This window comes from Pogoniulus pusillus, chromosome 34, assembly GCF_015220805.1.
Source record: "Pogoniulus pusillus isolate bPogPus1 chromosome 34, bPogPus1.pri, whole genome shotgun sequence".
NCBI lineage: Eukaryota > Metazoa > Chordata > Aves > Piciformes > Lybiidae > Pogoniulus > Pogoniulus pusillus.
The window spans coordinates 4430865-4444391 of NC_087297.1; the positions used below are offsets into that span (position 1 = coordinate 4430865).

At 56.9% G+C, this 13527-nt stretch overlaps 1 protein-coding gene and 1 long non-coding RNA gene across 2 annotated transcripts; both read left to right on the forward strand.

Moving 5' to 3' along the window:
• The first annotated feature begins 4335 nt into the window (after nt 1-4335).
• Nucleotides 4336-5043, forward strand: LOC135189855 (uncharacterized). Its single transcript, XR_010308333.1, has 2 exons — nt 4336-4689; nt 4862-5043. It is a non-coding gene; the product is annotated as an uncharacterized LOC135189855 (long non-coding RNA).
• Nucleotides 5044-10967: 5924 nt separating this feature from the next.
• Nucleotides 10968-12339, forward strand: LOC135189830 (E3 ubiquitin-protein ligase hrd-1-like). Its single transcript, XM_064170555.1, has 2 exons — nt 10968-11984; nt 12157-12339. Exon 1 carries the CDS (start codon nt 11004-11006, stop codon nt 11982-11984), a length of 981 nt encoding a protein of 326 aa, XP_064026625.1. The 5' UTR covers nt 10968-11003; the 3' UTR covers nt 12157-12339.
• Nucleotides 12340-13527: the final 1188 nt, after the last annotated feature.

Sequence of the window (13527 nt, forward strand, 5' to 3'; positions counted from 1 at the left end):
CCTCCTCTTCTCCAGGCTAAACTATCCCAGTTCCCTCAGCTGTCCCTTCCCAGATCTGTTCTTAGAACCCTTCACCACCTTTGCTGCCCTTCTCTGGACTTGCTCCAGCACCTCAATGTCTTTCTTGTAGTGGTCACACATTTCTCTGCCTAAAATGACACAGCAGCAGAGGTAATATCTGCAGACTTTATTCAGCTCTTGCTTAGCAGACCTTGCAGAATGAGGGGTATCTGGCTGCAAAAAGATCTATAAGCAGCAATTATCAGAGCTGAGTGGAAAAAGATAATTCCATCTCCAGGAAGGTTTCAGTATTTGATAACTGCTTTCATGCTGATTTAAAATGAAACCTCCAAGTGTCTAAGTTCCATGTAGCCATATTCCAAGCTCAGTTTAAATTCATAGAATCACAGAGTGCTTTAGTTTGGAAAGGACCTTAGAGATCCTGTTGTGAGCAGGGACACCTTCCAGTAGAGCAGGTTGCTCAAGGCCTCATCCAACTTGACCTAGAACACCTCCAGGGAGAAGGCATCCATTGCTACCCTGGGTGACCTGTGCCAGTGTCTCACCACCCTCATTGTAAAGATCTTCCTAATCTGTAGTCTAAGTCTACCCTGGGCAAATGCAAACTGTTCCTGAAGCACTAAAAGTTCTGAAATATAAACTCTGCTGATTAATTAAGCTTTAATGGGAAAGGTTTTCCCAAGGGGGAGGAAAGGATTTCTGAGGTCAGGCTCTTTGAAGCCCACTCAGAGCAGTGCAGCTTGGCCTGCACTGCTCATGGCCAGTGGTGAAGACTCTGCTCCCACAACAGCTTCCCCCAGTGAACTCCAGGCTTTCTGAAATTTGGCTTGAGGATGATCTTGCCTCCAATGAAAGAAGCCCCTGCAAGCCCTACGCAGAAGAATTGTCTAGAAAATGCTTTCCTGCCCATTTAGAATCCAAAAAGGGTACAGAGAGTGCCATGTTTCATCAGCATAAATAATTAACTGCAGAAGGACATGTAATATTCATAGCTGAAAATCATTAAACAAAATAGGCTGGGGAAAAAAAAAGAGAGACCTTAAACATGAAGCAATATTAATCATTTAGCCACAGATCCAGCTTAGAGGTTCTCTTTTGTTTCATTTCAGTTTTGAGGGGGGTCAAAAATCTATTCAAGGGCAGATGTTGCTCTGCAAACCCACACAACTCATTCCCACACATGAGAGAGACAGCCTGAGGTTTAAGCTCTTGCAGGATTCATTAACATCATGAGGCATTGCTAATGACAGTGGACAAAGCGAGAATGAAGAATTTGACACACTTGGTGAAAGAGGGGATGAAAATTAGTCAAAAGAACAATGATTTTTCCAACAGCATTACCTTCTCATAGGTACTGTATGCTGCCAGATGTTTTAAGTCTCATGGAAGGTGAAGAAAAAGCCTCTCTAGCTTTTATATATCTCCAAGAATGCACACCAGAAAGGTTGAGAGAATTAGTCTTATGAGGAGCAGCTTAGGGAACTGAGACTGTTTAGGCTGGAAGAGGCTGAAAGGAGACCTCATTGGTCTCTACAACTCTCTGAAAGTAGTTGTGAGGTGAGGATTGGTCTCTTTTCCCCTAGTATCAGATGACAGAATGAGAGGAAATGTCTTGAAAGTGTGCCAGGGGAGGTTCAGGCTGGAGATTAGGAGAAGAAGTTTTACTGAAAACTCTTTTAGGTCAGGGATTGGAACAGGCTGCCCAGGGAGGCGGTGGAGTTGCTGTCCCTGGGAGTGTTCAAGAAATATGTGGATGTGGCAATTTGGGACAGATTTAAAGGCCATGGTGGTGTTGGGAGAGAAGTTGGACTTAATGATCTTACAGGTCTCTTCCAACTGATGCAATTCCATGATTTGTACCAGGAGCATCTCAAATTGGAGGTGTTTAAAAGCAAAAAAGGAGCCCAGAAGATTCATGAGCATTTACTAGCTGGAAGACAAAATTTTCTGTGTAAGAGCTGACTTTGTCTAGCAGACAGAGGCATCCAGAGCCATTCTGATCCTCTCACCGAGGAGGTGATGTCAGGGCAGACTCCACGAGCCGGCATTGTTCAGCTCATGGCCTGGAGAACGATCACACACAAATTAACTGTGTCAGATCTCACTGAAGGTCCTCTTCTTCTCCTGCTTTTCTGACAACTCATCTATCTTTCCCCTCCTTTTGCCCAGAAAACAGAGCTCAGCCTGAAACTGGACTTTCTGTGAGATAGCTACGTTGTGACAAGCAGAGAGATCATGTGTAAAATCAGTGTGAAAAATGTGAAGAAGGACTGGTTGGAAAAACCTCCTCTGACTGGAGACAGGAGCATCTAAATTAGAATTCCAATGCCTGATGATGCTCCCAGAGAAGAAATGTTTGTTCCAGCTTCACATTCACCTAAGCCACCTGGCTGAGCAGACCCTTCCCACCCAACACAGGCACGTCCAGGACCTCAGCTGACAGAAAGATAGGTTTATTTTGCTCTGTTCTTCTTGGGTTTGCTTTTATGGTCACCCTGGGCTTCTGGATCAATTACAGCAATTCTTAGTCATGACCTCTTGTGTTGTTTGTGGTGCACTCTGCTGTCAGCCACTCCTGAGAGGTTTCATTCACACAAGGAGTCCCCGAGATGCTGAGCAGCCTCTGCAGAGGCACAACTCACTGCACAGCTGACCAGCTGCAGGGTAAGCTGCTGGAGGAGAGGGTCCAGAGGAGGCTGCAGAAAAGATCAGAGGGCTGGAGCAGCTCTCCTGCAAAGGCAGGCGGGGAAAGTTGGGGCTGTTCAGCTTGCAGAAGAGAAGGCTGCAGGCAGAACTTAGAGCAGGCCTCCAGAAGCTGAGGAGGGCCTAGAGGGAAGCTGGGGAGGGAGTTCCACACAACGGCCTGTAGCACAGGGACAAGGGACAACGGTTTGAAACTAGAGCAGAGGAGAATTAGATTAGGCATTAGGAAGAGTTTTTGGACTGTGAAGGTGGTGGAACAGTGGAACAGGTTGCCTGGGGAGGTGGTGGAGACTCCATCCCTGGAGACATTTGGGGTCAGGCTTTGGGGGAGCCCTGAGCAGCCTCTCCCAGTTGAGCCGAGGAAGCATCCTTGCTTGCTTCAGGAGGGGTGGCCAAGATGAGCTCTAAAGGTCTCTTTCAGCACGGCACATTCTGGATGGGTTGCAGTGTCTCACCCCTGCCCTCTCCCCCATTCCCCTCCTTGCCGAGGGCTGCACTGTGATGTCACCTAGCAGAGCATTGTGACCAGGTGCCCCTCACTGCTTATACTGAGGCATCGAGGCTGCCCCAGGTGACTTGTGTCCACACTCCAGCCGAGCAAGCCGGCGAGGTCTGGGGTGCTGATCAAGTGTTGGGTGCTGGTGAGCGTGGTCAGAGAGCTGTTTGGTGCAGCTCTCGGAGCCGCAACCCAGAGCCAGCTGAGCATTTCCCCTGGCCCTGCTCCGTGCAGGCAGCCAGGGCAGCCAGGAGCAGTGCTCGCAGCAGCAGAGGTGAGCTGGGCCAGGAGACCTCAGCCTGGGCACCTGAGAGGGCTTCCTGTGCATTTCTTCCCTGTCCCCGGGCCAGCTCCTGACCATGGCCCCTCTGCTCTTTTCTAGCGCCACAGCCGCGGCTGCTGCAGCCCCAGAGAGAGGGAGCAGCCTGACACCTGCAGCTGCCTCCAGGCCAGCGGAGCAGGCAGAGAGCATGGCCTCGGAGCTCGACACCACCTGCCCCATCTGCCTGGACAGCTGGGAGGAGGACGCCAGCTTGGTGCTGCCATGCCTGCACCGCTTCTGCTACGCCTGCATCAAGCGGTGGGCAGGCAGGCGCCCGGCGTGCCCGCTCTGCAAGCGCGGCATGGCCTCCATCGTGCACGGGGTGCGGGCCGATGACAGCTTCGAGGAGGACATCATCTCGGCCCCCGCGGCGCCGACAGCCACCGCCCGGCAGGCAGGCGCCGCTCCTGCCCGGGGAGCAGCTGCGGCTCGGGCGGTGCCGGTGGTGCCCGGGGCTGCCCCGGGCGGCCTCCGGCCCAGCGCATGGGCAGCGCTGTTCAGGGAGCACCCAGCGCTCCTGCAGCCCGTGCGGGCCTGGCTGCGCCGAGAGCTGCGGAGGCTCTTCGGGCGGCGCCTGCCGCGGGCAGAGCTGGTGGAGGACCTGGTCGTGCCCCTCCTGGTGCTCTTCGGGCTGGACGCGGAGATGCTGCAGCAGCTGCTGCTGGTGTCCCTCGGGGGTCACACGGAGGCGTTCGTCACCAGCCTCATCGCCGTCGCCGTGCAGCGCTGCAGCGCGGAGGCCATGCGGCTGCTGGGCCCGCAGGGCGGCCCTGCCGCGGGTCCACGGCCCGTCGAGGATCCTCGCCCCGCCGAGGACCCCCGCCCCGCCGTGTCCCGACGAGGCTCCGCCACGCCTGCTGCGGCCCCGTCCAGCAGCCGGCAGGGAAGGAACGCGGGGGACCTGCCCAGCCCCTCCGCTGCTGCCCGCCCTGGCCGTGCCGGCAGCGCTCCCTCCGCTCCCTTGCCCAGCCGCGGGGAGCCAGGGGAGCGCCAGCAGGACGCTGGGGAGGCTGGGCCGAGCCCTTCGACATCCGCCCAGGGCACGGAACGCGCCCGCGGGGGGCCACGGCGACCCCCGAAGAGGAGGGCTGGCAGCCCCCACGCCTCTGCTCCAGCCAAGAGGAAGCCACCCAACGGGCAGCACTAGGTGAGGACATTGACCACCTCCAGCTGTCTCAGCACCCAATGCAGCTGGCCACTTGCAGCCGCAGGGAGGAAGTCAGGAGCACAGCCCTGGCAGACAACGTTCCTGAAGCTGTGGGGCTGAAGAAGCAGTGGCACAGCCACAAGGCAAGCCTGAGAACTGATATCTGTTGCAGGGCTCCTCCGGGGGACTTCTGGCACAGCTCACGGACCACCGTTTCCCGGAGCACGCAGCCTTCCTCCAGCCTGCTCAGGTGTGGCTGCAGCAGCAGCTGAGGTGGACCTTCAAAAGTTGGACTTTCCAGGCAGCCCTGGTGGAGGGCTGATGTGACTGTTATTAAAGGATGAGTTATGTAAAGGCTGATACCAAGGTTATTGTTTACATGAGCAATTTCTCATTTCCAGGGCCTTTTCTGCTGGGTTGTGCAGGGGGGTTGCAGGATAGGCACAGTGCATAGGGCAGTGCCAAACAACTTAGCCAAAGCAGCAGAATGCAAAGCAGTGACCTTTGGGAGACTGCTGCGGCGCAATGCGCCACTTGCCCTCTAGGGGCACTCGGGAGCCTCTGCTCAAGCAGAGAAGACAGAGAAGAGCAACAGGGCTAAAGGAGGAGCTTTAATGACCAAGAGGTCATCTTGCTGAGGGCCTGAGTTGTCTGGAGGGTACCAGGGCTGTGCTTAACAGTGCCCAAAACACTCAGAGGGGAGCTTTCCCTGGTGTGGGAGCCGGTAAAAGCGTTCAGAGTTCCCCTGGGCTCTCACAGGGTGTTTGGGGCTTGCACGATCCTCTGACCAGGTCTTGAACCCTTCTCGGGTGGATGTGTCCTTCCAGGGCTGCGAGCAGTGTGCTGGCAAGTGCGGGGCCTTGCTGCCTGGCAGTAAGCTGCTTTCTCTCTCAGTGCAAACTGCCGTGAGGTCAGCTGTGAGTGGCAGCAATGCAGCCTACTTGGGGCCGCTTGGCTCTCCTGGTCCTACCCTTTCTGCACAGTGCAGGCTGTGGTCCCTGCTGCCAGGGGCTCACTCTGCACACTGAAGCAGTGTAGCACTCCTGTGCTCCCTGGTAAACTGAAGCACAGCAGAATCCAGCAAACCAGCTTAAAGCATCAAGGCGTAGCTCGAAGCAACAAGGCTCAGTATCAAACAGCAAGGCAAGCTCCTTACAGCTGGCCTGCCTTTATCAACTGCCTGAGCATGCATTGGACCTACTGGCAACTGAGAGGAACAAAAGCACTACCCACTAAGAATGGCCCTTGGCCAGAGCTAAGCACATTAGGTGAAGCCACGGCCAAGCTTTACCCATATTTGGGCAGGCAAGGCCAGGTGTGTGTTTCTTTCCCAACAGATGTAAAGAGGAGCAAAAGAAGTCTGAACAAGGCAGGGTGCTTAGACGTGGTGGCTGCAGGCCCCTGTGTCCTCTATCCCGCATCTCCCCACTCTGGAAGGGGGAGAGGGCAGCGGGGGACCATGGCTGGACACGCCAGGACTCCTGTTAGGGCTGTTTTGCCCTACCACCACAGGGACTCGGACATGCACCTCCTGGTCCTCTTTGGGTTGGAGGAAGAGCTACTGCAGCAGATGCTGCTGATTTGGGAGGGACCTCCATCTGGTCTGCACATCTCTTCTGACAACAGCTGGATGCAGCCACAGCAAATGTTCCCTGCTCGACCAGGTCTTCCATGGGGCCTGTGGTACCCTATCTACCAGGAAGCTTCCAGAACCTCAACGTAAAGGAGAAAGTGTTTTATGGCTTCATTCCTTTTGCTTTCATGTTCACCCTGGGCTTCTGGATTGCTTACTGCAACTCCTAACTGTGACCTCCTTCGTCATTTGTGGTGCACTCTGTTGTCAGCCACTCCTGAGAGGTTTCATTCACACAAATAGTCCCTGAGATGCTGAGCAGCCTCTGCAGAGGCAGAACTTGTAGGAAAAAAATGAGAGTCAAAAGCCCATTTAGAACTCAGAGTAGCCATTGCTGTTAAGCAGAATAAAAACGTTTCTATAAATATATGAATGGTAAAAGAAGTGGCAAGGACAACCTCCACTCCTTGTTAGATGCAGAGAGAAACAGAGTAACAAGAGAAGAGTAAAAAGGCAGAGGAACTTAAGACCTTCTTTGCCTCAGTCTTCAATAGTGGGACAGGTTGTCTGCAGGACAACTGGCCTCCTGAGCTGGCACATGAGCTGGCCAAGCTGCTCCCCATCGTGTCTCAACAGTCCTGTCTCACTGGAGAGGTCCCCAAAGGCTGGAAGCTGCCAATGTGATACCCATCCAGAAGAAAGGCCTGAAGGAGGAGCCAGCAAATTCCAGACCTGTCAGCCTGGCCTCAGTGCCAGGCAAGGTCATGGAACAGGTCATCTTGAAGGCCATCACACAGCACCTACAGGATGGGCAAGGGATCAGGCCCAGCCAGTTTAGGAAGGGCAGATCCTGCCTGACCAATCTGATCTCCTTTTATGATCAGGTTCCTGCCTGGTGAATGTGGGGCAGGCTGTGGATGTAGTTTATCTGGACTGCAGCAAAGCCTTTGACACCATCTGCCACAACAAGCTCCTGGCACAGCTGGCAGCTCTTGGTTTGGGCAGATTCACTCTGATATGGGTCAAGAACTGGCTGGAGGGCCTAGCCCAGAGAGTGGTAGTGAATGGAGCCACATCCAGTTGGCAGCTGGCACTGGTGGTGTGTCCCAGGGATCAGTGCTGGGCCCAGTCCTGTTCAATATCTTTATTGATGATCTGGACCAGGGGATTGAGTCCAGCAGCAGTAAGTTTGCAGATGACACCAAGCTAGGAGCAGGTGTGGGGCTGTTGCAGGGGAGAAGAGCCCTGCAGAGGTATCTTGACAGGCTGGATGGGTGGGCAGAGGCCAATGGGAGGAGACTGAACAAGGCCAAGTGCAGGGTTCTACACTTTGACCACAACAACCCCAAGCAGCACTACAGGCTGGGGACAGAGTGGCTGAGAGCAGCCAGGCAGAGAGGGAGCTGGGGGTGCTGGTAGAGAGGAGCTGAAGATGAGGCAGCAGTGCCCAGGTGGGCAGCAGAGCCAATGGCATCCTGGGCTGGCTCAGGAGCAGTGTGGGCAGCAGGACAAGGGAGGTTCTTCTGCCCCTGTGCTCAGCACTGCTCAGGCCACCCCTGGAGTGCTGTGTCCAGTTCTGGGCTCCTGAATTCAAGAGAGATGTTGAGGTGCTGAAAGGTGTTGAGAGAAGGGCAATGAAGCTGGGGAGGGGCCTGGAGCACAGCCCTGTGAGGAGAGGCTGAGGGAGCTGGGGGTGTGCAGCCTGCAGAAGAGGAGGCTCAGGGCAGAGCTCATTGCTGTCTGCAGCTCCCTGAAGGGAGGCTGTAGCCAGGTGGAGTTGGTTTTTTCTCCCAGGCAAGCAGCAACAGAACAAGAGGACACAGACTCAAGTTGTGCCGGGGGAGGTTCAGGCTAAATGTTAGGAGGAAGTTCCTGGCAGAGAGAGTGATTGGCACTGGAATGGGCTGCCCAGGGAGGTGGTGGCCTCGCTGTCCCTGGAGGTGTTGAAGAGAAGCCTGGCTGGGCACTTAGTACCATGGTCTGGTTGACTGGCTAGGGCTGGGTGCTAGGTTGGACTGGGTGAGCTTGGAGGTCTCTTCCAACCTGCTTGATTCTATGGTTCTCTGATCTGGAAAATCAGAGTATAAAGTGCAAAGATGGACAGGTTGGGAAAATCTCTGTGTGGAGATAGGAGCATCTGAATCAGAATTCCAAAGCCTGACAACCCTTCCAGAGAGGACATTTGTTCTCATGTCCAGCCTAAACGTTCTCTGGTGTAACTTTTGGCTCTTCCCTCTTGCCTTATTTCCGTTTACTTGTGAGAAGAAGCAGCAGCTACCTCTCTACAACGCCCTGTCAGGGAGTTGTACAGAGCAATGAGGTCTGCCCTCAGTCTCCTCTTCTTCAGCCTAAACCCCCATGGCTCCCTCAGCGGCTCCTCACAGGACTTGTGCTCTAGGCCCTTCACCAGCCAGGTGCTCTTCTCTGCACTTGTCCAGCACCTACATGTCTTACACTGAGGTGCCCAAAGCTGAGCACAGTGCTCGAGGTGGGCCCTCACCCACCCACTCCTACCTCCCCTCACCCACCTCCCCCTGCCGGCGAGGATCACTGCCCTAGAGCTTCTTGCTGCAGCACTTCTGTCCAAGCCAGGAAGCCTTTGGCCACCCTGGCTCCCTTTCAGCCGCTTGTCACTCAGCACTCCGAGGTGCACTCCCCCCCCAGCCTGTAGCACTGCATGAGGCTGCAGTGGCCTGCGTGCAGGACCTGGCACTTGGCCTTGTTGAGCTCAGTTTGCCTCGGCCCCTTGATCCAGTCTGAGTCCCTCTGCAGAGCCTCCTGTACCTCAAGGGGATCAACACTCCCAAGCAGGGCATTGAGGGAAATGTTGTTTGTGGTCCCAATCCTCCAACCATCTCCCCAGTGGCCTGAAGTCTCTTTTAGTTGCTTCTGGGTTTGTCTCTGTCACCTCGCTCCTGCAGCCTGGATGACCCAAAGCAGGTAGCAGCCTGAGGGCCACAGCAGACCAGGGACTGTCCTACTCCTATCCCTAGGCCCCGGGGAGGCAGCAGACTTCCCCGTGGGAGGGATGTGGTCGACATAAGAGCCCTCAGTTCCCTCAGAAGGCAGCCACCAACCATGATGAGCCTCCTCTTTTCCTTGACTGACCTAGTGCTGAGGTGTGGGGGTGCCTGCCTCACCCTGTGCGTCCTCCAGCACGAACCCTCCTCCCCATCCCCACTCGCCTGCAGAGGAGCTTGCAGAGCCCCATGGCTGCAGTGCACTGTAACTGGGGAGCTGAGGGAGGCCGCAGGACATTCGCCTGCCTGTTGGAAGAGGAACCTGCTTCCAATCCCCACCACTTCTTCCCTGGAGGCAAGAGGGCACAAGACACTTTGTTTCATGAGGAAACTGTTGCCATTCCCTCAGAAGCAAGAGTCTTGCTCCACAGCTCTACCTGCCTCATTTCCCTCTCCCACTCCCTTATAACCCTCTGCTCTTCCACCTGCACCTAAGCCACCTGGCTGAGCAGACCCTTCCCACCCAACACAGGCACGTCCAGGACCTCAGCTGACAGAAAGATAGGTTTATTTTGCTCTGTTCTTCTTGGGTTTGCTTTTATGGTCACCCTGGGCTTCTGGATCAATTACAGCAATTCTTAGCCACGACCTCTTGTGTTGTTTGTGGTGCACTCTGCTGTCAGCCACTCCTGAGAGGTCTCATTCACACAAGGAGTCCCCGAGATGCTGAGCAGCCTCTGCATAGGCACAACTCACTGCACAGCTGACCAGCTGCAGGGTAAGCTGCTGGAGGAGAGGGTCCAGAGGAGGCTGCAGCAAAGATCAGAGGGCTGGAGCAGCTCTCCTGCAAAGGCAGGCGGGGAAAGTTGGGGCTGTTCAGCTTGCAGAAGAGAAGGCTGCAGGCAGAACTTAGAGCAGGCCTCAAGAAGCTGAGGAGGGCCTAGAGGGAAGCTGGGGAGGGAGTTCCACACAACGGCCTGTAGCACAGGGACAAGGGACAATGGTTTGAAACTAGAGCAGAGGAGAATTAGATTAGGCATTAGGAAGAGTTTTTGGACTGTGAAGGTGGTGGAACAGTGGAACAGGTTGCCTGGGGAGGTGGTGGAGACTCCATCCCTGGAGACATTTGGGGTCAGGCTTTGGGGGAGCCCTGAGCAGCCTCTCCCAGTTGAGCCGAGGAAGCATCCTTGCTTGCTTCAGGAGGGGTGGCCAAGATGAGCTCTAAAGGTCTCTTTCAGCACAGCACATTCTGGATGGGTTGCAGTGTCTCACCCCTGCCCTCTGCCCCGTTCCCCTTCTTGCCGAGGGCTGCACTGTGATGTCACCTAGCAGAGCATTGTGACCAGGTGCCCCTCACTGCTTATACTGAGGCATCGAGGCTGCCCCAGGTGACTTGTGTCCACACTCCAGCCGAGCGAGCCAGCGAGGTCTGGGGTGCTGATCAAGTGCTTGGGTGCTGGTGAGCGTGGTCAGAGAGCTGTTTGGTGCAGCTCTCGGAGCCGCAACCCAGAGCCAGCTGAGCATTTCCCCTGGCCCTGCTCCGTGCAGGCAGCCAGGGCAGCCAGGAGCAGTGCTCGCAGCAGCAGAGGTGAGCTGGGCCAGGAGACCTCAGCTGGGCACCTGAGAGGGCTTCCTGTGCATTTCTTCCCTGTCCCCGGGCCGGCTCCTGACCATGGCCTCTGCTCTTTTCTAGCGCCACAGCCGCGGCTGCTGCAGCCCCAGAGAGAGGGAGCAGCCTGACACCTGCAGCTGCCTCCAGGCCAGCGGAGCAGGCAGAGAGCATGGCCTCGGAGCTCGACACCACCTGCCCCATCTGCCTGGACAGCTGGGAGGAGGACGCCAGCTTGGTGCTGCCATGCCTGCACCGCTTCTGCTACGCCTGCATCAAGCGGTGGGCTGGCAGGCGCTCGGCGTGCCCGCTCTGCAAGCGCGGCATGGCCTCCATCGTGCACGGGGTGCGGGCCGATGACAGCTTCGAGGAGGACATCATCTCGGCCCCCGCGGCGCCGCCAGCCACCGCCCGGCAGGCAGGCGCCGCTCCTGCCCGGGGAGCAGCTGCGGCTCGGGCGGTGCCGGTGGTGCCCGGGGCTGCCCCGGGCGGCCTCCGGCCCAGCGCATGGGCAGCGCTGTTCAGGGAGCACCCAGCACTCCTGCAGCCCGTGCGGGCCTGGCTGCGCCGAGAGCTGCGGAGGCTCTTCGGGCGGCGCCTGCCGCGGGCAGAGCTGGTGGAGGACCTGGTCGTGCCCCTCCTGGTGCTCTTCGGGCTGGACGCGGAGATGCTGCAGCAGCTGCTGCTGGTGTCCCTCGGGGGTCACACGGAGGCGTTCGTCACCAGCCTCATCGCCGTCGCCGTGCAGCGCTGCAGCGCGGAGGCCATGCGGCTGCTGGGCCCGCAGGGCGGCCCTGCCGCGAACCCCAACCCCGCCGAGGACCCGCGCCCCGCCGTGTTCCGACGAGGCTCCGCCACGCCTGCTGCGGCCCCGTCCAGCAGCCGGCAGGGAAGGAACGCGGGGGACCTGCCCAGCCCCTCCGCTGCTGCCCGCCCTGGCCGTGCCGGCAGCGCTCCCTCCGCTCCCTTGCCCAGCCGCGGGGAGCCAGGGGAGCGCCGGCAGGACGCTGGCGAGGCTGGGCCGAGCCCTTCGACATCCGCCCAGGGCACGGAACGCGCCCGCGGGGGGCCACGGCGACCCCCGAAGAGGAGGGCTGGCAGCCCCCACGCCTCTGCTCCATCCAAGAGGAAGCCACCCAACGGGCAGCACTAGGTGAGGACATTGACCACCTCCAGCTGTCTCAGCACGCAATGCAGCTGGCCACTTGCAGCCGCAGGGAGGAAGTCAGGAGCACAGCCCTGGCAGACAACGTTCCTGAAGGTGTGGGGCTGAAGAAGCAGTGGCACAGCCACAAGGCAAGCCTGAGAACTGATGTCTGTTGCAGGGCTCCTCCGGGGGACTTCTGGCACAGCTCACGGACCACCGTTTCCCGGGAGCAGGCAGCGTTCCTCCAGCCTGCTCAGGTGTGGCTGCAGCAGCAGCTGAGGTGGACCTTCAAAAGTTGGACTTTCCAGGCAGCCCTGGTGGAGGGCTGATGTGACTGTTATTAAAGGATGAGTTATGTAAAGGCTGATACCAAGGTTATTGTTTACATGAGCAATTTCTCATTTCCAGGGCCTTTTCTGCTGGGTTGTGCAGGTGGGTTGCAGGATATGCACTGTGCATAGGGCAGTGCCAAACAACTTAGCCAAAGCAGCAGAATGCAAAGCAGTGACCTTTGGGAGATTGCTGCGGCGCAATGCGCCGCTTGCCCTCTAGGGGCACTCGGGAGCCTCTGCTCAAGCAGAGAAGACAGAGAAGAGCAACAGGGCTAAAGGAGGAGCTTTAATGACCAAGAGGTCATCTTGCTGAGGGCCTGAGTTGTCTGGAGGGTACCAGGGCTGTGCTTAACAGTGCCCAAAACACTCAGAGGGAAGCTTTCCCTGGTGTGGGAGCCGGTAAAAGCGTTCAGAGTTCCCCTGGGCTCTCGCAGGGTGTTTGGGGCTTGCACGATCCTCTGACCAGGTCTTGGACCCTTCTCAGGTGGATGTGTCCTTCCAGGGCTGCGGGGCTCGGCACGGAGGTTCCCAGGTGTGCTGGCAGGCACGGGGCCTTGCTGCCTGGTGCTAAGCTGCTTTCTCTCTCAGTGCAAACTGCCGTGAGGTCAGCTGTGAGTGGCAGCAATGCAGCCTACTCGGGGCCGCTTGGCTCTCCCGGTCCTACCGTTTTAGGAGCACAACCTGGGCAGAAAACGTTCCTGAAGGTGTGGCGCTGAAGAAGCAGACAGTACTGTTCCAGGCCAGCCTCAAGTGTTGATGCATGGCCTGGCAATGTCAACTTTGAAGGGGACATCATCTCCATGCATGAAGTGTTGCCAGCCATCGTGCGCCAGCAAGAGGAGCTCCTGGCTGTGCAGCAGCCCATAGTACTGCAGCACCACAACCATTTGCTGTGTTGATGGCACCTGGGACTCTGGTGCAGCACCTGGGCAGCCCTGTTCAGGGACCACGTGGATCTTCTTAGGCCATTTGGAACATGGCATCAAAAGCTGCAGTGGTCTTGGGGGGTTGGTCTTAACGGACAGCTGTAGTGGAGGACCTGGGCATGCCTCTCCTGGGCAAAACTCTGTTTTCTACTGGCATAAATGGGTACATTAAATTTACTTGTGCTGGAATCTGGTCAATTATTGTGGTGTAATGTAAACTAGGGGTCTTATTTCTGCTATCTAGATCTGGGGACATAATCACATGAACCACAGCACTTGTAAGGATGTTCA

Excerpts from the sequence above, each read along its gene's own strand:
- LOC135189830 (XM_064170555.1), top strand. The coding sequence starts at position 11,004 with ATGGCCTCGGAGCTCGACACCACCTGCCCCATCTGCCTGGACAGCTGG.